Source organism: Simochromis diagramma, unplaced genomic scaffold (assembly GCF_900408965.1).
Source record: "Simochromis diagramma unplaced genomic scaffold, fSimDia1.1 OVJJ01000753.1, whole genome shotgun sequence".
Lineage (NCBI taxonomy): Eukaryota > Metazoa > Chordata > Actinopteri > Cichliformes > Cichlidae > Simochromis > Simochromis diagramma.
In genome coordinates, this window is record NW_024387523.1 from 13,878,581 (window position 1) to 13,900,471 (window position 21,891).

The 21,891-nt window shown below is 41.6% G+C and overlaps 1 protein-coding gene across 3 annotated transcripts in view; it reads left to right on the top strand.

The window, feature by feature from the left end:
- vps50 (VPS50 EARP/GARPII complex subunit) overlaps positions 1–21,891 on the top strand; it is a 122,453-nt gene that overhangs the window by 67,130 nt on the left and 33,432 nt on the right. Inside the window, exons 16-23 of one of the 3 annotated variants that reach the window (XM_040021432.1) lie at positions 2,279–2,377; positions 3,640–3,730; positions 4,787–4,972; positions 6,200–6,318; positions 7,779–7,885; positions 8,883–9,004; positions 13,658–13,735; positions 14,206–14,286. In XM_040021432.1, coding sequence (XP_039877366.1) covers positions 2,279–2,377; positions 3,640–3,730; positions 4,787–4,972; positions 6,200–6,318; positions 7,779–7,885; positions 8,883–9,004; positions 13,658–13,735; positions 14,206–14,286 — 883 coding nt within the window. Of the gene's footprint in view, positions 1–2,278; positions 2,378–3,639; positions 3,731–4,786; positions 4,973–6,199; positions 6,319–7,778; positions 7,886–8,882; positions 9,005–11,545; positions 12,622–13,657; positions 13,736–14,205; positions 14,287–21,891 lie in introns of those variants that run through there. The other 2 variants (XM_040021434.1, XM_040021435.1) reach the window with 2 other exon arrangements.

Genomic DNA, 21,891 nt, shown 5'->3' on the forward strand with positions numbered 1-21,891 from the left:
GCAAATTTGCATCATAGGATTGTTTTTTGTTTTTCCTGCAGTATATAAAAATTGCTATATCTCCAAAATAAAACTATGAAGACGCTCAAAATAAATTTCCTGTTGTTGTAAACTATTTTTTGCAACTTTTTTGTATTTCAAGTTTTGAGGGATAACCCTCTTAAATTTCCCCAAGTAGAAATATATGTAAAAAAACCAAAACGATTTTTAATTTTTTTGTAGTTTATTGCACTTTTTTGTAATTAATGTAATTACTATGGACTTAATGCATACATATTATTAAAATATGGGCTATAACAGTTGTATTGATGTATAGCAACTTGAAATGCTCCCAAAAATGGCACTACAGCATGTAAAAATAAAATAATATAAGCTCTGGCGGACTTGGTTCTATGGTAGGTCTTAAAGGGTTAAATAAATATCGTCAAATAATCGAGATCTCAATTTCAGTGAAAATAATCATGATTATCATTATTGCCATAATCGAGCAGCCCTAGCTGATGGGTTGTTTTAGCGTTCTTATCGCTGTAAAAGCTCTTTGCTGTGGCTTTCAGAAACGTTGTTAAAAGAAATATCACGTGCATGTCTTCCTGATTAGGATATGTAGAGTTGCTGTCATTGCATATCAGACACTGTTATCAAGTAAGACTGAAGTACTGTTAAGAATAGATTAACACATTCTTTACTTAAGGGAATAACCGGGTATAGAAATGCATGTGAAACACTGCAGTGAAACGTGTTTTATTCCAAGTCATGAATTTGAGATTTAGTGATATTTTTGCTCCAGTATCATTTCTTCAGTATCTCCTCTATAAAAACTTTTATTCTTGTAATACAACAAAATAAAATAAGGGTAAGAGTTTTGGACCTGACTTTATGTGCCGTTCTTTTTCTGTAATCTTTTGTAGTATTTAAAATAAGCCACATTATCTCGTGTAAAAATAATATTTCAAAAAGGTTGTGATACAAAAACATACAAGTGTTTTCTTACTGCGTGGTTCTATTTTCTATGTGATTTATATCTATTAGTGTGTCTCCTCTTAAAATAAAATCACAAGTAAATTTCAGGGCCCCCTTTTTTAATTCTTTTTTTTAATCATAGAAATAACAGTACCAGTTACAATGCTTGCATACTTGAGATCAAATGTTTTGTAAAGTACAAATGGGGAATATTATTTGAACTGGGTGCTTTAATGGAAAATTCTGTGGTTCCACTTCTTTAGCCTCGCGCTCTCTCTTGACTCGCATGTTACAGAGTTACCAGAGCAGACATGTGTACAATGTGTCAGAGCCTCTGCTGGCTCAGCTGTCAGTCAGACACACACACACACACACACACACACACACACACACACACACACACACACACACACACACACACACACACACACACACACACACAGACAGCAGTAATCCTCCTGTGGCTTTGAAGCTAAAGGCTGTTTTTGATATTGGAAAACCCGAAGCCATGACTCCTGCAGTGAGAGATCCCAGCACCTTAGTGCTCTCTTATCATGTTAGACTTACCTTAGGTTTGTCAGCTGCCTCTAATGTAATGAGTGGCAATTGTTTTTTTTGTTTTTTTAATCAAACAAATTAACCAACAAATGGCTTAATCATGATATTCCTGACCTGCAGTTGTGGCATCTCTCTGCACACCTAGCTATAAGTGAAGTTATTTCAAAGCTCTAACCTCAAAGGGTGGCTTCAGTGGTTCATTAGGCAGCTGGTTTGTCTGGGGGCGCTCCGTCTCTGGGCTGGGGCCCGGGCCGGGCCTCGGGGGCTTGGGTCCTGGTTGGTGTGTTGCCGGGGTTGTGGGCGGGTGGGTGCATGGGGGCCCACCCCTGGAGCAGGGTGCCGCCGGTGCATCGAGCCACCTGGGGGGCTCTTCAACTGGTGGGGGAGATTGTCACATCTTGCAGGAGCTTTCCTCTCCTCGGGAGCTCTCTCTGCAGGAGGAGAAAAAGATTTGAAACAAAGAAAGAAGGAAAAAAAAAAAAAAAGAGGCAGCTGGTTTGTCCTCTCATTATAGACTTCATCTGATAAGATACCTACTGTAAATGAGCCATCTCATCCCTGCAGCTATCGATAAAGCTGTTGTGGTCATTGCATCTCTCGAGCCAGTCTGTCTTAGTGCAGTCTCTTCAAACAGGTGATTTGTTTTAACACTTCCACTCTGTCTCTGTCTTTGTCTCTAGCTCTCCTTACTTTATCTTCCTTCCCTCCCACCACACTTTTGGATTTGTGATCAGTTTTTCCCGCCAACCTTCTCTTTCAGGTTGATGCAGGTGGGTGAGGAGTTTTGTGGCAGTAAGTCTGAGGTCCTGCAGGAGTCTATCAAACGCCAGAGTGTCAACTACTTTAAAAACTACCACAGGTAAGAAACGTCTGGCCTTCTGTTTGATCATTATCCGAACTATGTGAGAGTTACGGCAGATGTTGGGCGAGTCTTTCAAAGCTAAACATGATGGAAAGTAGATGAAACCATTTCTTAGAAAGCAGGATATCGTTATGTGAGAGAAACCTTTGCACATGGCGATAACCACTTGCTGCCTCCAACATGCTCTATCCCAGGCGTAACCCTCTTCGGAGCTAGATGTGTAATTACATGCCAACACTCACTGAGCTGGAAGCACATTTACATCCTGATTGCATAACCTCCTGCCAAATTCATAAATATGTATAGTTTCACGCAGAAGGCTCCACATCATCTGAGGTGATTTGCATTGATCAGTGTTAAGGTTACCTGTCAAGAATCATTGATAACGCGCTTAAATATGATTCCTCTTATAAGCGTCAGTCCTGTGAACATGTAACGAAAAAGCAGAAAGGTCAAAGAAACCCAGAGACGAAGAAGACTCGACCAAACACACACACACCTTTACACCGTGCCATTCAGAGTGCTTTATATTTACCCTATAGCAAAGTATGTCTATGTTTCTCCGTCTGGTTCCTGCGGTAACACACCTGGTCATCAGCGGGGGTGTACTGTCAGCCTCTGGATGCAAAGCACAGACTGACATTGTCAGAGTTCAGGCATAATAAATATTTTAGAACTCCAGCATTGTTGATATCCGCATGGGGTTTTCTTTGTTTTGTTTTGTTTTGTTTTTCGTGCTGAGCGATTGAACTAGTCTCAAGGTTTTAATGTCCTCTGATTCACAGTGGATTGAATTGAAGAAATTCAGCTGTCGAGTGGACAAGTGTACAGTATTACAGTGAATATTCGACACTGTCTTTTGTGTTTTTTTACTTTCATACTTTAAACGCCTTAAAGAAAAGAAACAAGCAGCACTGCTGTGTTTGAAGTGAACACCGCACTGACATTTCACACCGAAGGAAGGATACTGACCTAGCGGGTGAGCACCTGGGGTGGCTGCTGTGAGCTGTGATCACAGTTAGCATTGAATCGTGTTGCAAACAGCACACACAGAACTTTTCCTTCACACTTCGCATTAGTGACCTTTGCAGGCTTTATTGATGTCATTGTGTTTAAATTGGGAGCTGCTTGACTATACGGGGTTGAATTAGGTGATTAATGGACAGATGTTAATGCTTTCTGTCTCTTTCACTTTTTCTTCTTCCTGACCTTTCCTCAGCACTGTGCTCATTCCCTTTTCTCTTTTCGCAACCCCTCAGGGCCCGACTGGAGGAGCTGAGGATGTTTCTGGAAAATGAGACGTGGGAACTGTGTCCAGTCAAGTCTAACTTTAACATAGCCCAGCTCCATGTGAGTAAGAGACACAGCACTGAGGCGAAAAGGTGAAGGGAGGGTGCTTTCATTTATTCCACGCTGTCACTCACTGCTGTGAAATTTGCATGAGGATGTGAAACGCTGAATCTGCTCAGTGACGTGTGCGCGCGTGCAACCGGGTGCAAGTGCGTAAAGTTCACTGCTCATTATAAAACACAGATGAAGATCAAACGGCTGCTGTCCCTTATGGGATGTATGTTAGACAGTTTTTCTCACACTCATGAGCCACAGTTAAAAAATACAACCTTTCCTATGGACTGCACATCCATCTCTGAATCTCCTATTCCACCACATCCTATTGGATTAAAATCTGGAGGCCGTCTCTGTACAGGGAACTCAATGTCACATTCAGGAAACCAGTTTGAGATGATTTGAGATGGCAAGTTAACCTGCTGGAAGCAGCCATCAGACGATGGGTACGCTGCTCATAAAGGGATGGAAATGGTCAGCAGGAATACTCAGGTAACACTGTGGCATTTAACAATGCTGAAGAAATTCCAAGATTAAGTAGAAGAAAACATTTTGCGATCTGAGTGTACAGCTCATTGCACTTCAAAGCAACACTGATGGATGGAAAGGAACGTAAAGAAAATGAGTGCAGTGAACTCGAGTATTTTTTCATCTTTATCTTTTTTCCTTCATCTCTGTTTTGCACAAAACGATAAATAAGCATACCAAAGAACCCTCCTAATAAATGGACTTGCATGGGAATTTTACATGCCTTTATCACTTTACTATGCAGGCAATGTATTACTTGGCCTTCACTACAGTATGATTTAAGCGTGAGTAGTGGAATTCCTCACAGACGTCCTGTACAGATGGTGATTTAGCTTTTGTTGTGCTGCAGCTGCTTAAAACCAAGTGGTCAAAGGTACTGTGTACAAATGACGTGTTAATTGGAGTTCTTGGCTCTGTTTTCTTTTAAATTACCTCTAACTTTATTCATTTTAAAAGTCTCATAGACTTTTTGTAGGATACTCTGATCAGTAACAATTCCCTGTGTCCCCCTGTGTCCCATCTTTTCCGATCCAGGAGTTTAAGTTTATGGGTCAGTGTCGCTCGCCTTCGGTGTCCCCGAGTAGGCAGGCCGCGTCTTCGAGCAGCTCGGCCCAGGAGGAGCTGTCCCTGTTCCAGCAGTACCAGCGAGAGGGAAACCCCTTTGAGATGCACATGGAGCACAAGGAAGAGGAGACAGAGGATGTGCTGGCATCCAATGGGGTAGGTGTTAGGAAACCCACTCCATCTTGTAAAAAAAGTTAAGAATAAGTCGTGTCTGTTGAAAGTTGAAATCTGTTATAATACTGCAGTATTTTTAGGAATATGGTCATTTTGGAAAAAGTCACAAGTTAGAATTGAAACACAGAACTAGATTTGATTATAGAGCGTGCGTTTCCACCAGCTAGATAAACCCACTTACATAAGTATGCCTAATTAAGCCTGCCTATAGAGTCAAACTTCAGACAAGTTCATAAGGAGGTGAACTGATTTGAGACATAATCAGCGTCCCTTAAGCTCTCATCACCAGGGTCATAACAAGCGTTTATTAGGGGTTTAAGGGCAGCCGTGCAAAACGTGCCATAGTCATTACAGGGCTTTGACACACTGTCTGACAAGTAATGTTAGCCATTCAATAGAAAATAAACTTGTACTTGGCTAATGATTAACCCAAGAAAAGAGTTTCATGTAATGCAGCTGTTTTTTTTCTTTGAGTTTGTTAGTGTCCAGGCCTCCGGTATAGGAATCCTTTTAATTTCTTAATACATTTTCGGTGTTTTGTGTTAAATATAAATTAAAAGCACTTTGCTTTTAATTTAAGTAGTGTCCCTTTTAGGAAATAACAACTACTGCCTCATGCTACAGAGGCTACTCATCTGCTCCTCCTATGGAAAACAATATTTCTCTTTCAGATTTCAGAGGTGCCCCCACACCTTTGGCTTTACTTTATGATGACATATCAACATATCTGTATAAGCCTTTGGTGTTTGGCTGTTCATAAGCGTGTAATCCTTTATATATGATGCTTGTGTTCCCTCGGCATGTAGAAAATATTGCCTTATTTCAGTAAGGTATAATCTGAACTCTCTTGTGAGAGGCGAATACATTTTGTGCCCTCCCAGCAGTATGTGAGGTATTTGAAGTGTTTATTTGTTGCTTTGTGGGTAATTTAATCACAGAGCGTTAATGCAGTTTGTTTTTATTAGCCTTCCACCATTTTTATCTTGGGGGAGTGGGTTAATACTTTGTGCTGTTTCAAAATCTCTGTGGACTCTTTGTTGCTGTGTCTTGCGACCAACAGCGCCGGCACCATTTCCCCGTGGAGTTGGACTTTTTTCACACCTGTCTTAACACTTGTCTTCTCTCTGTTTTACCCACTTTATCTGAACTCTATCCACCGCGTTTTTACCCCTGACTTCAATCTCATCTTTCTCTTCACCGTTTCTCAAGTACGAGTCAGACGAGCTAGAGAAAAGCGTGTACCAGGATTACGACAGCGACAGCGATGTCCCAGAGGAGCTCAAGCAGGACTATGTTGATGAGCAGACGGGTGATGCTCCTCTAAAGAGGTCAGTTCCATGTCCGGCTCCGAGTGTATGCCTCAAATTTACAGACAGTCCATGAATCTTCTGTTTAAATCCACTTTCAGCTTGTTTGATAACTGGATTTATGTTTGTGCTGTCCGAAAGAGTTGTTAGATTTCAGTTCTGTTCCAGTTGTTTTGACCAAAGACCAAAATTTAGTTTCTTGCTTGTTTTTTTTTTTTTAATTATATGAAAACTGGGAACATGAATTATAGTTTACTTTGGACAGCTGGTACATGGACCAGTTAACAAACAAAATAAATTTTCACTGCTAGCTGTGAAATATTCAAAAAGTGAGCGCACCGATTATGTTAATTACACACACCAAACTATCTGTCTGTACTTGAGTCTTCATTTTGAAGGCATTAACCAAGTCTTCACACCTCCAGCACCAACAATTTAAGCTAACCTCTGGCTAACCCTGCCAAGTCAGCAGTAAGCTTGTTGTATATCCATGAAAATATTACCTTTCCTTTCTACCTCGGCTAATGCAATTGGTGCGTATTGTAAAATTAGTGGCTATTTAATAATGGTGAAGGCAATTATACACTTCTCCGTTCAGTGTGTTAAAGCACTAATTTTCATTTGAAAGAGGGTTTAATTGCAGCTGGAGAAAGTTTTGTATTTTGCCTCCTTTATTATCAGGGATGCTTGAATTGGAAAGAACCTATCATTTATGCAAGCGCTAACTGTTTTAGCATTTCACAGCTTTAACAGTTTAGATGTTCCTCTCGAACTGATTTAGCCGACCTCGTTTAGAACTGCAGCATTTTCCCTGCAGCGTGATGGGGTCTTAAATTTTGTGTCACCGTTCAGCTGGGACGGTCTTTGTCGATAAGCCTGCTGTGCTCATTTTGTGTGTGTGTGATGAACTGAACTGCCAAGAACTTGCAGTAAATTAATGTTTTTTGGCAAATCTGAGAGCTGATCTAGAAAAACCGTTAGGATTTGCACTGGAGTCAAAACCTTGATTCATTGCAGTTTCTGTTTCCTGTCTTGTATGATGACATACAGTATTATTTTATGCTTTTTAGTTCCTCGCGTGTACTCACCTGACATTAGTCCACGATCACTAAAATCCTTATTTCCTGTTCTTATAGGCAGGAATTACTAGTGCTTAATTATGTAATGGCTCATATAGTCGCAGAAATGAGACCAGACCATGTAATGATTTCTGCCCATGTAATCATTGCTGGCTAATATGGCTTGGCCAGCTCCGTGTCAGGGTCTGGTGCTCCAGGATCACCAGTTCTGAGACTTCACCGCTGGGGTCCCATTTCCTGTGTTGTGAAATGGGTTCTGATTGATCAATTACAAGAACTGTGACCCACAGTGAAGGCTTTGAACCTGGCCCTATCATTTCAGGGGATTAATGATGTTGACACGTATTAGCAAGTCTCTTTTTCCTCATGGTTCTGACCTACTTTCTCTGACTCTGCCACCAGCGTACCCCGAGAAACCATGAGAACCAAGAAGAAGTCCGACTACAACCTCAATAAGACCAACGCACCAATTCTCACCAACACCACCCTCAACGTCATCCGGCTTGTTGGTGAGTCCTGGAAACACACACGCACGCACACACTCTCATTGATGACTAACCTCTGCTTGCGAGGTGTCCAGACAGTGTGTCCTCTCTGGCCTTCTGAGAGTTTCATTTATTCATCATTAAAGCCTGCAAAATACTGCAATTGGCACGCTCCACATCTGCATGACTGAACTGCACTAATAGTGGTTAACCTTCGCCCTGAGTTCCTGCCTTCTGTTTCCAAAGAACTGCTTACATGTATAAATATGTGACGTAGCTCTAAAGACATGAGAAAAGAGTCTGATGATGTACCCTCATAATGTGATTTTAGAGAGGAGGTAGCTATCTTTGCTGTTTTGGCTTGACTGCGCATACAGTAAAAAAGCAAAAGAACCGTATCTTGTCACACGCTACATAATATTGATTTAGAGCCACGTTGGAAAAACTTGCAGCAAGAAAAAAGACCCCCAAAGTTTGATTCTATACAATCACTTCTAATTCAGTCTCTGCTGGACTTTGATGGAGTTAGATTGCTCCCTGAGTTCTTGGTGCAGAATTTAAGGGAAAGGGTGTGAAAAATGAGAGTGTGGGAGAAATAGTGCTGCCTGGGTAGCAAAGCCAGCTAGATTGAGTTTATTTCTTCTTTTTTTTTATTCTTCCATACATCAGTTCTGAGTCAATGGTAACCTTGTTACACCCCTGTACCTCTGTAGTTATTGCCTTTATTACCTTTCTGCTGAATTAAATCCTTGCAATTTGTATGCAAATGCAATATGCTCATGCTGTTGTCCTTCCCAAAAAGGATATGGTTCAACCACGATTAACTTACAGTAGTTTAACCCGTTTAATCTCCTTCAAAATTTACTCAAGTACAGCGCCATTTCATTCTGTGTAAAGTGATGCTGGGTTTCACGGTGCTAAAGAACAGTATGGATGCCCTCTGTGTCTCACACAGCACTCGACACAAAGCTTCCATTGTACTCGGATCTAACTGTTACGTCTTTGTCTCCTCTCCCTAAAGGAAAGTACATGCAGATGATGAACATTTTGAAGCCAATTGCCTTTGACGTCATCCACTGCGTATCACAGCTTTTCGACTACTACCTTTACGCTGTGTACACTTTCTTTGGACGCAACGACATGGTACAGTATTCCTTCATCATCGTGGTGTTTTGTCTATCACATCGAGTGTTTATACTGAAGACTAATGAAAAAACGAACATTTGCTAGCCAATAAAAGACCCTTGAAGCAAAACCTTGTACCTCAGCCCATTTTCGTTGTGGCATTTTTGCATTTATTGGCTCCGGAAAGTATTTGTACAGCAAATTTCCCGCTGGTTTAAAAAATAAAATCAGTTTAAAAAAGTTACAGACATCGATTTGATCCTCAGAAAACAAACGTAAATAAATATTTTCAACTTCTAAGAAGCACAAACACAGTGGGGGCAGTGTCATAGTGTGCTGATGTTTTTCTTATGACCGTGCACGGGAATTTGTTTATTGATGAAATCATGAACTTTGCAGTGAAAAAGCCAAAAGATGATACAGTGACTAACTTGATATCTCACCAAGTTAGTCTCCTGAAGCATACCGTCCGCCCCGTTCAACTAAATTTTGCCCAGGAAGAAAGATTATGACCTTCCCAGAGCCCTGATCTGAATCACTACCTACAGGATGCCATAAAGGGAAAAAAAGCCTGATGGTCTAGTGTGGAGGAACTAAAAGTTTTGCAAACCTTTGTGAAAGCTATTACAAAATTGAATTGACCCCCTCCATACCCAGATGTTGTCAAGCAGTTCTGCAAGCTGAAGGATGTCAAACTAAACTCTAATACACAATAAATCTTTAGTGGATTCTTTTGGCATGGTTTTAAACTCCGTGTCTGTAGTTTTATCATTCAATACTCTAAAAAACACCTTCTGTGGAATAAAAGCTGAGCATGTGTTGTTGCCCCATCTTTCCTAAAATGAAGGTTTAAAAGCAGAGGGTAATACTTGCTTGCTTGGTTAGCAAGTTAGATCTCCAAACTACACAACATGCATGCTAGTTAGTGCTTAGTACTAAATCAATGAAATGCTATAATTTTACCCACTAAAATGAAAGGATAGACTTTATGGACAGGCTGGTTAATCAGGAAGCCAGAATATTTGTCAGATAAAACCTCACAAACGTACTAAGCAGTAAATATGTTTTTAATGCTGTTAATTTTGGTTTTGGGTTAAAATTTCAGTTCAATTCAATTCCGTTGTATTTATACAGCACAACAACAGTCAGTTCATACTGTAAACTAAAGACCCTACAATTATAAAGCAGCAGTAAGATACTTTCATTTAGGTCAGATTGTGCCTGGTGCTGTTTATGTACAGCAGATGAGTGATTAAAACTCAAACACTGACTGTCTCTCACTCTCTTTCCCCCACATATTCTCCTGTTAACAGTTTTGTGCTCTCGATATTTAAGACAATTAGATAGCAGGAGGGCAGTCGTCACTTTTTTGAAAACTTTGGAGTCGCAGCCAAGCGTCAGACTCTGTCACTTCTCTGTTTTTGTGAGAAAAGTGGGGAAAAGAATCAGCACCTCCAAAGTCTGAAACCATGATCGTTAACTGGAAAAAAAACCAATACCAATCCTTGGTCAGGCAGGAATTTCTGTCACAAGTGATGGAGAGAGCGGAGCAGGAGAAAAAGACAAAAAGATTGACTGATGTATTATCTGCAGTGATACAGAAGCGGTATCAGTCTGTTGTACAGAAAACAGAGCTGGGTGTGAAAGCGAACCTGTCAATTTATTGGTCGATCTCCATTCTGCCCTCACCTATGGTCTAAAAGAATGAGATCGCTGATACAAGCAGCAGAGACAAGCTTCCTCTGAAGGTTAGTAGGGCTCTCCCTTAGAGATGGGGCGGTGAGCTCGGTAGCTTAGAGTAGAGCTGCTACTCCTTCACATTGAAAGGTGTGTCAGTCATCTGCCATGGGGAAGATGTCCTGTGGGCAAACTCAGGATATGCTGGCAGGGTTATATATCTGGGCTGGTTTTGTGTCCCCCTGGAAGAGCTAGAAAAGACAGCTGGGGGTATCTGCTTACACTGCTGCTCCCGTGACCCAGACTCAGATAAGTGGCAGAAAATTGATGGAAGTCAGGAATTTTAAATTTGGAGTCTGTGTTGCTTAACTCACTTTTGGAGACAGACTCAAGAGGCCACTCCAGGAACTGCATTTATTTTTGGCGCTTCCACGGTTGCCTCATTGACTGCTGTTTTCTGATTGTTCCGGATGCATCTGAATGTCTTTCCCAATAATGGCAAATTTTAAAAAAAAAAGCTCCATAAAAGATGAAACAGGGAAAAGCTGGGGGAAAAAAGTATAATCTTGTGAGTTAAGTAAACCTCATAAGTAATCAAGAATTTTTGTTTTTGCTCATTGTAATGCCGACTGCGTCTGCGGTCGCAGTGTAGATGTTCTGTTGTTGTGAAAAAACCTTCATACTCATTTCCAAAGCTCCAGAATATAACTTCTTGACACAAATTGCTTAATATTACTTCTGCTGCATCAGTAGTAAGGTGCTTTATGGAGATTGCCTGCATTTATTATTTCTTTCTTTTTTTTTAATGTTTATTAGATGATATACACTGAGATGTGAAATAACCACTGCTTCCATCTTTTCTCATTACTGTCTGTCTCACAGTAAAAATTCAAGCTGAACGATAGGATGCAGTCTGCGAGCCCGGTCCCTCCACTCAATCTAAAGGCTATTATGTCATTTATACTGTGCCTCACAAAGAAAGAAGAAAACAGCATTTGTGTCAGTATCACCCTCAGGGATGCAATAATGATGGCAACAAAATGACTTCTATCCCGTTGAGGTGGAAGAGATAACGGGGATGAAAGCTCCACGGGGGCCCCTCCAACTCGGATTATTGGCGTGCGTGCGTGTGTGTGTCAAGGAGAAATGAGGAAAGGTTGAGAGTTGATAAGTTGTCAGTGGGTCACTGTCACCGATGCAGAATATGTCAGCCTTTCAGTATCATTGCCTACCTTGTCTTTAAGCGTATATCATTTTTTTGTTGCTTAAGCCGGCTCCTTCAGCCATTTCTTTCTACCGTCTACATTCCCAAAAGCTTAATCTAATTTTTCTTCTTCATGCTTGTTACTCTCACCATCTTCCCGTGTCATTTTCACTCTCTGTTTACATCACTCTGTAACTTTTACCACCACTATTTATCCACCGCATCCACTCTAGACCTCAAAGTGTCACTTCATGAACCCAGCCGTTTTCATTAATGGTCTCACTTGAAGAGCCACCGACAGCTAAATGCTAATGTCCCCATGAATCTTTAAAAAGCTCCTGGAAATTGCTAGTCACATACGCTGGCGTTTTGACCTATAGGCTCTGCTCTCCTTACACAGCTGGAATCAAGATGGGCCTGCTTGACTCCCCCACTTGAAGAGTAATGTGTGGCATTAATATTCAAAAGGGTAAATACACTCATTATCTGCGTGTGTTTGCCTTGTTAAGGCAAGCCGCGCTTTTGACGGTGTCACACATGCTAAAGATGTATTATGCGCCCTGCTCGCAGATTCTCCGTCGTCAATAGTAGCCGGGTTTTCTGCTCCAGGGGCTGTGACAGGCAGATTTGCTAACACAGTTTTGAGAAAAGTGATTAATGTTTGAAAATTGTAGAAAGCTGAACCTCAAGGGGGGGAAAAATCTTCGGTTTTAGCTCTGGGAAGACGCCGTGGAGGGCTATAGTACGAAAAGGGCAAAAAGAGGTGTGAATTGAAAGATGGAAGGCAAATGGAGACAATAGAATATTTTCCTTTTGAGTAACGATGGCAGAAATGGTCGGGGGTAAAGGCTGCCTACTGAAATGAAAAAGGGGTTCACTCTCAACTCCTAGCTGCCACTCGTACTGGATGTTATTTATCTTGTGCAGCAGTATAGACTCTCACCTGTGGCCTACAATAAAACCAAACGACGCCCGACTGCACCAGAATCTTCAAAACTGAAGCCAAAAAAAACCTACATCCCAAAAACTGTCACTTCTACTTCCTCCTACCTAAACAATGGTCACTGAACAGCCTCTGCCAAACAGCATGTATCTCAAACCCACGCTGACATCGACAACTACTAGATGTGTGTTTTTCCTCCTGATGCCCTTCCATGTGTTTAAAAGTTTCTAAAAGCAATATGAACAACCTGAGAGCTTTTTAAAGTCTGTCACTGACTATCAAGGTCAGGGATGCCACACACATACAACCGGCTTTGATTTCAGTTGGGCCAAAAGCAGTGAAACTGCCCTTTCTGTCAATGTAAAGATTTTTAACTAGACATTTCATCCCATTTAATATGTGAAAAAGAAGTTCAGTTTCAACAAAACGTCTCATGGAGTTTTTATACAAGGCGGTCTGTGAACATTTGGTCTGTTGGTATTTGTAGCTTAAACAAAAAGCAAGAAGGACACACACAGCGGTGACACTTAATTCTAAGATGTTACTAAACTGAGAGAGATTAAAGGGGCATCGGGTTTTCACAATGCCACCTCTCTGCATGTTCAGCTGCTACACACTACAAACTGATGAGTCCCGGTTTACTAAGCTCCTGCTGGTCATAAATGGAAAGCTTAAAAAGTTTGTGAACAGAAAAATTCCACTTACTCCTTCATTTAATCGAATTATATTTGTTTGCTTTCATATTTCTGTTTTTTTTTTCTAGTTGTGTTTTCTTCTTCCAGAGTCTTTAATTTGAAGCTTTTGCTTTTTGTTTTTCCTTTCTTGCTATCCGTTCGTCATCCGTAAGCCCGTCCCAAGCCCATCTTTGCAAGCTCACGGCAGCAGAGAGGCGGGCACCGCCAGGGTTGTGGGCCCTGCCTGCTTGGTAAGAGGCTCAACCTGAAGTGTTCCGACTACTTCACGGTTGTGCTGCTTAGAGAATCCAGCATGTGTGGTGTGGTTGTTTTCAAGCCCTTAAGATGTGCGCGATTTGCTTTCACAGGCGACATCGAGCACATCTCGGAGTGATTTCAGAAGCATTTGCATTGAGGTTTCTTCGCTTTCACCCTCTCCGCTTCGTTTTTCTCTGAGCTCTGTCTGTCACCTTCTGTTGTCAGCGTGATTGTCTGATTGTTGATGTTGGTTCTTCCCAGCTACTCCTCCCTCTTTAGGATTAGAGTTGGCTAGAAGCAGAAAGCGAAGTCTCTTTTGTCTCTGACTACGTGAGATGAGAGCAGATGTCCCGGTGTGAGCGTGATTTTTACACTCTGTTGAAGTGTGTGTTCTTATAGAGGGAAGATTTTTGTGCACATTTCAAACACTCACTCTGTGTGTGTGTCTGTGTCTATTCTACAGTATGAGTCATCAGGTCTGGGCCTTATCAGCAGCAGACTGAGAACCACACTGAACCGGATCCAGGAGAGCCTCATTGATATGGTAAGACTGCGTCTCGCTCTTCCTCTTTCACCTTCTCTTCTGTTCACTCTTTTACCAGTGTGCATTATCTCATTGTCTGTCTCATTTTCTGACACACCATCTCACGCCTCTGTCCTCCCATCCTTATGCACCTCTTTTCTCTTAATGTCGCTCCTCTCACTTTTTGGCCATCCATTCTGTCCGTACTGACCATGCTGTACGTGTGGTCTCATTGTTTAGAGAGCCCACAGCCGGTGTCACAACATGCATTATGGGTCATCATTATCTGGCCGGTGGTCACTCAGACTCGTGTACACCTCCCTCTGTTTAAATGGGCAGGCCAGGGTGGATGTGTGTGTTATTCCATTAGGGCTCTCTAGCGCTGCTCCTCACTGTGATATTACATAATGACAATTAGTGTGGTGCTGTCCACCTTTTGCCTGATAATATGTCTTTCTGCAGTCTGTCTCTCCTGTTACATGATCATACAACTGTCATCTCTTGCTTCTGCCTTTTATTTGCCTGCCTTTCGTGGCCTGTTTTGCATTATCATAGCAAGAAACCCTACAATCCCATGTGAGCGTGCATTTGGTGGTGGTGGAGAGAAGAAACTCCCTTTGCAGTGGACCAAATCTCCAGCAGGATGAGGCTTAGGGAAAGGCAACCATCTGCCTCAACTCATTAGCATTAGAGGAAAACTAAGAGGCAAAGACCGAAGAGAAACAACAAACTAAATAACAATAAACTCCCTTCAGGCTGGTAGGGACAGTAACCACAGATAAGGATCATGTTGCTCCTGAGGCACAGATACTGATGGAAAACACACAGAGAGCAAGGACGGAGAAGGAAAAAGTCCAAACTGCAGGAGAGAGAAAGAGTGAACGCTAATGAAGTGCAATAGTCACATATGAATGTATGCAGAGCAAAGTAGAGGAGATGTGTTCAGTACTTCATGATATTTCGTCTAGCAGCCTACACAGCAAAGCTAAAGGAAGGTTCTAGGTCACTTGAGCGAACCTTTACTATAGGCCTCATCGTAAAGTTATACACCCAAGGTGTCTGCCAGCTAAACCCAAAGTGGGAACTTCTTCCACAGGAGTGGAGCCTGATCACTGACAGCTCTGCCTCCCACTGTGCTTTTGGAGTTACTCAAGTAACAACGAGTAAGCGTCATGTCAGGTGTGATGTAGCTACAGGCAGCTACTTGTTAGTAGGTGTTAGTAAGTGTGTATTTAGGTAAAGAAATACAGATTTCTTACCTTACCTGGTAATCTGTGTTTGTGAATAAGCTGAGGATACAACTTTCTGTTCTTTACCCTGCTTGGTTTCCGTTTGCAGTCTGCTTCTAGTACAAGTGGTATAAATCATTTGCTTTGGAGAAAGCTTTGGTTGCGTGCTGGTAAATGGGGAAAGCAACGGCTGTCGTGTCAGGATTTTGTTTTGAAAAATAACTTTAAATCTTTCCACCTTTGTGAACTGTGGTTGTTGCACCGAAACAGGAAGGTTTGGACTGAATATACATCGAAAGCCCAAGAATATTGGCACTTTTCTCTTTTTCACTTTCCTCTTCTTTTTTTCTCTTCCCTCAACATTTAGCAGCACATTATTGCTTTGTTTTACAAAACCCCATAATGGCAATTTTCTTGCTACTTGCTTGTAGTCTCTATAGCTTCACAGTTTGGAGGTGGTCTGACGAGAAGAAGAAAACAAAAAGCAAAAAACAGAGTTATGAATCATGAAGGTGGAGGAAAGAATAAAGATCTAAACTTTAAATTGTTGTATGCTGCTGCATGTTTTCTCCCTTCAGGGGGCCCAGTAGTGACTATTTACACCTGAGTAGTTTTCTGAGTAAACTGTGAGCTGTTTTCCAATATCAGACAGGCTGCGGGTGATGTGCTCACTTTTTCAGCTGATCAAATGGACGCAGATAAACAGACAAACTGAAAGCGGAGAGATAAAGAGAACAAAAAGAACTGAGTCGAATTGCAGTGAGGCATTTCTGTTTCTGTGAGCCCATGAGTCCTCTCAGAAGACAGAAGCGTGCTAACCCGAAAGCACACGGATGCGCATTCATATTTCAAATAAGCAAAATCATATCACTTTGCCCCCTGATTAAGAGCCGTTTCCAACCACCTTGGAGGAGCGATGCAATCTGGCTTTGTAACTTCCCATCCTTTCTCCAGTGTAGTGGCAAATGCTTTCAGCCCATCTTGTCTCATGCAAAGCTATTTTAGCTCATCTTAATAAATCATCTAATGTTGGGAAAATGCCCTATCTTCCAAACTAACACAGCACTCCCTATTTTTTCTCTTTTTTCGTCCTTGTCTTGCTCTCCTTTTACTCTTCTGTGTTTTACATCATGACCTACTCACATAAATCTCGCAGAAGCTGGTTCTCTTAGATGAAGCGGACTATAAATCCTTCTCTATCTTGTTTTTTAAAGATTGGTAACCTAACCGCACAGTGAACATGCTGATGTATTTCTACAGAGTACAGAAACTATTCTACCTGCATACAGATACATAAACTGACACACTCCAGAGATCGTGACAGGGAAGACCTCATTTGTAAACACATTATAAAGTTAATTGCACACTGCATGTCAATTGAGCTGCTGAATCCTTGCGGTTTTGTTCACCTGATTTGCCATCGCAACTGTCTGATTCCAAAACCAATGTGCTCGTAATGACACGGAGTCCCATATGAGCACCAGCGAGATTCCATCTCATCTGGTCTCAGGTACAGCGTGCCTTCGGTTTAAATTAGGACTCCACTGGGAAAGTAAAAGATCACCTCTTAGTTTATGTTCCATTTCTCTACCTCTCATATTCTTGATTACCTCTCTGAAACCCTGTCGGGTAGTCTGGCTCTGACACTTTTTGTTTCAAGTCCACTCACTGTGGACTTTCACTATTTTGTTTAAAGTGTTTGAAAGGTTGGGCGGCTAGGGAGGATGAGTGGGAGGGATGTGTTGCTGTATTACACAAAACGCTTGTTACATAATGTTTAATCACACGCACGGTCTATTTCATTGAAATGGAATTGGATGCTGTGTAGAATTATCATCTGTTTAAAATTCTCACTTGCAAAAATTCACCTCCTTTGGTGATACTGCTTGGGGCAGGTTAGATGACTTTGCCATATCAGAATAATGTCATGAACCCCATCAGTAGCCATATTATCGCTGCCAGAAGGTTCAGCTGTGACAGCTGTTGAGAGCCGTTGCTGCAGGCAACGTTGTGAGGAGAGCTGACGAAGGCTTGCCTTTTGCAACGAAATGATAGGAAAGCCACCTCCGGGTTGACTAACCTTTTACTTCTCTCCCTATGCAAACCAACAGTACTTCATCTTTCAATCAGTCCGCTGGTTTATCGCACTTATTTGTGCAACTGTTTCGCCGTCACGTCTTTCAATTTTTATCATTCCATCTCATCTGTTTGTCCTGTCACCTCCTTCTCTTTAGCAGCTGTGCACCAGAGATTACATGCCCCTCAGCTCTCAGCACAAACAACTGCTTGTTGTCCTGCAGTTTATTGGTGCTTCTGAGTGAGTATACACTGCTCACATCGATCCAGGGATGAAGAAAAGATCATACAGCTCGAAAATTATTTCCCTTTTTTCCCCGTTCGATTTCTACCATCTACCCTCAGTCGTGATACATTGATTAGATATGTCTTTGCGCGCCCATAAGCTTGATCATGGGGTTTTCATCTTTCGAGTACGGTGGGACGATGGCTTTTTTGGGCTTGGCACTGAAACTACAATGAGAAGTCGGGTCATTTCTGTGTTGGCACCACGAATCTGACATTAGCTTGCTTGTAGAAATGTACCTTAAAAAGCTGCACTGACTAGCACCTGCTTGTTATTTTCAGCCAATATTAGCCAATATTTTCATATCTCTCCATATCAAACATATATAGCAGCTGATAAATTTAACTTTAAAAAAAAAAAAGGAGAGTGGAAAAGACCCTTTAACAAAATTATAAGTGTTGGTGTTGCATAATTTGTCCACCAGAGGGCACTCTGGAGCCTCCCTGTTAGCATGTGGACTACTTCAAACACAACAGTCAGCTGATCCGTGCAGAATAAATAACAACAGATAAAACATGTTTGGGAGATCTGTTTATGCTTCCTGTGTCTGGAAGAACTAAAAGTATCGGCCTATGTATCGGAATATCGATGTTTTGGGTCACCAAATATCGGTATCGGTATCAGTCTTAAGACACAAAACGAGAAAACATTCAGAACTTCAACAAGCAAATGATCATGTCTACAGATTTATAGTACTACTGTCACAAAGGTGTTTATACAGCACTGAATGCTTTCCACTCACTTCTCAGACTTCATATGTGTCTCCCAGCATCACAGTGATAACCCCTAAGCTCGTGTTGTTTTTGTGGTTTTTTATACTGGCTTGGCACAGTCAACACTTGCAAGTTATATGTCATGAAAAGCACATGCACACACACACACACACACACACACACACACACACACACACAAACGACATTTCTTTTTCACCCATACACACACAGAGACTGCACACTGAACACACTCATTAGTTGTGCGTCGCTCACGAGGGCATGTCATTGTCCATGCTGGCCTCTCTGTCGCAGCCTGCTGTCTCGCACTGTTAATGATGCAACAATCCAAGGGGGAGTGCCATGTGACAAAGATTATAGATCACTATTAAGCACCATGGTGTTCCTGTTTATACTGTAGCTGTCAAGATATTGCAAGAATTGATGTTTTCTTGGAGTTTTAGTTGAACATGCGCACACACACAAACACACACACTTTATTGATAGGCCCAGCTGCAGGTCATGCTCCTCCGCTGCAATGAGGAGACAGTATATCCCCCCGGATACAGTAACACAGATTCCTGTCTAAAACGTCTCGTCAGCTTCTGCCAAAGCGTCATCACATCTCCCACTGTGACGCACAAGGCGCTAAACAAAATTATGCACTTGGGTTGAAATCTTTTGATTTATATGCTGCATTATCTTTACTCCCAACACCAAGCGCCGCACATTTTATTTTGGTTTCAGTCGAACTATTAGGATTTTCCTTTTTTTTTTTTTGTCATAGTGTTATTAGGATAGTGGATGCTCATATTAAATATGGCCAAAGTTTCAAATGATGGGATTAGCATATGTACAAGTAATCCCTGTGAGCTCAAGGGTCGGGTTTCAGACTGCTCAGAAACCTCATTTTCAGTCAGGTTTTACTAGCCTTGACTCTTTGTATGATAACAGTGAGCAGATATATGTAATAACGTCAAATTCCTACCCACTGCTTTTCAAACCTTTCATTTGCGAGGGGCAGCCAATCAAAGGAAAGCTGGTTCAAAGAGAGGGTAGGCTCAACAGGAGGAGAACTAATTGTTTCAGTCAATAGATAACTAAGACCCAGTATAGACAAATGAGGCTTATTACAAGTCATAAATCACATAAAGCTACTGTAATAGAGTTGAAGAGTGTGGACCTGGAAATAGGCATAATATTCATGTCTAGTTTTCTAAGCCAAAGCGCGTCAAGCAAAAGCCTTTTCTTCCTGTAAGATGGTTGTTTTGCCATCCCAAAGAAGGTGAAGAGACCAGCAGCTGTGGGAAAAGAACTTCTCAAAGATGGGCTTGGAGAGGATGGGCGATGTCACACAAAATAAATTAAAGCCCTAATTCCATTTGACATTCATCTAATGAGAACCAAATTTCTAGTATTAGAGTGACAAAGAGGTGCAATAGGATCCACTTGACAGTAATTGCCTGGTAGACAGTCCGTTCCACTTGGCCATAAATCTCTATGGAATGGATTGGAGAGGAGTGAGCAGTCAATCACGATAGATTGAGACACTTGAACTGAGAGATCACTTTTCGACTCCCAGCTTGACGCTTCTTCCACGACAAGTGTTATTACATATTTACAAAGTTGTCAGAGTGTGCTGTACCATTCAGTTTATTATTTTTTTCCCCTGGGGAATATTATTTAAAAGTTTAAGTTTGTCTTTTTTACCAGTTACCTTTGATCAGCTAGACGGCTGGGAAGCTAATCTTGTCAAACCTGCTGTTTGTTTCAAAAACCCAAAGGCAAGACTGTCCAGTCCAGGGTTGTGTGGGGGCTGGATACTATCCAAGCTGTCACACGCTCTCGCCAGTCCATGACAGAGTAAACGCAAACAGGCAGACAAGCACACACCCTACAGCCAATTTAGGAAGTTCAACTAACATGCATGTCTTCAGACTCTGGGAGAAAACCGGAGTAACTGGAGTGATCTCCTGCACAGGAAGTCCACGCAAACTCCACACAGAAAAGCCCCAGCTGAGTGGACGATTCCAACCCAGGATTTTCTTACTGTGAGATGACAGTGTTGACCATTCAAGTGTGAAGATATTGTAGGGACGTGTAACAGGGACGTAAATGTTTTGGGGTTTTATATTTGTTTTTCTTCAGTGAGAAAGTCGTCTTCTCAGACGTCTGCAGCTGTGGACACACAGCGCCTCCAATACCCACCGCAAAATTAGCTCAGACTGCTAACCAAAATTATGCTACTTAATAAATCACCCAATGGACATGCAGGGAAACCTAATAATCAAATAGATTATCCACCAGAGGTGGGCCGTGATCCAGAATACCAGAGAATTTGTTGAGCCATGTGAAATCCTTTGCCTGCAGTACTGGCTGTGGCTGTTTAGAAGAAATAAGGGAGCCAGCAGCTATTGTTTGTTTCTGTGCTGCACAAATGCAGTAGGGTTGCTTGGAAACTGCTAGACCGAAGCACTCCTGTGATTTTGCGTTCAATAGTAAGGGTGCTATGTTAAGTTGGAATTGCAAATATGAGATAAGAGGAGGCTGGCAAAATGTTTCCCCTGGCAGAACGCAGTATTTTTCAGAGAAGAACAGTTCATCCTGATCGATAGAAGGCTTTAGTGGCACTTGACCCTGCAAGACGTTTTAGAAATGGAGTAATATATCCCATGGGGATATCATAAGACAGCAGAATCTCACACTCACAAGCATATGTCGATACAATTGTCTGTCATCATTAAGGATTGTATTCAGCTGGTTAAATATCTTAGCCCTCTCATCTTTGATCTGTAAGTGGAAAAACACCAGGGATCGACAGCCTCCCAGCTTCTCCGGCATCCCTGATTTTCTGTATTAGTCAAAACTTAGCTTCTTATCTGATTTGAATTCCCTCCCCGGATATTCAGTTTTAGAAGCTGTCTCGTCATTGCTCAGTTTCATTGCACAACGGCGCCTGGCTTTGATGCTTGATGTCTTCATATTTAATGATGCTGTTGGTCCACATGGGGAAACAATTAGGATGTCAATGCCTCGCAGGCAGAAACAAAACTTGTTTTGCCTTTTGTCTCTGCAGAGAATACTCCGGTCCTCGAGGACGGTGGACATTTAGGCAAGCTGCTCTTTCTCAACTACTGGATGTTAGCAAAGTTCACATTATCATCATCATAACTTTGACATTTACATTGGTTTCAGCAATGGGAGAATTTTCTGTCTTTTTTGTACTTTTGCAAGAAAAACTAAAAAAACATTTGCAATTACTTGGATTTTAATGTCAGTACAGAATTTAAACTTCATGTATATTTATTTATTATTTACAAAGAAC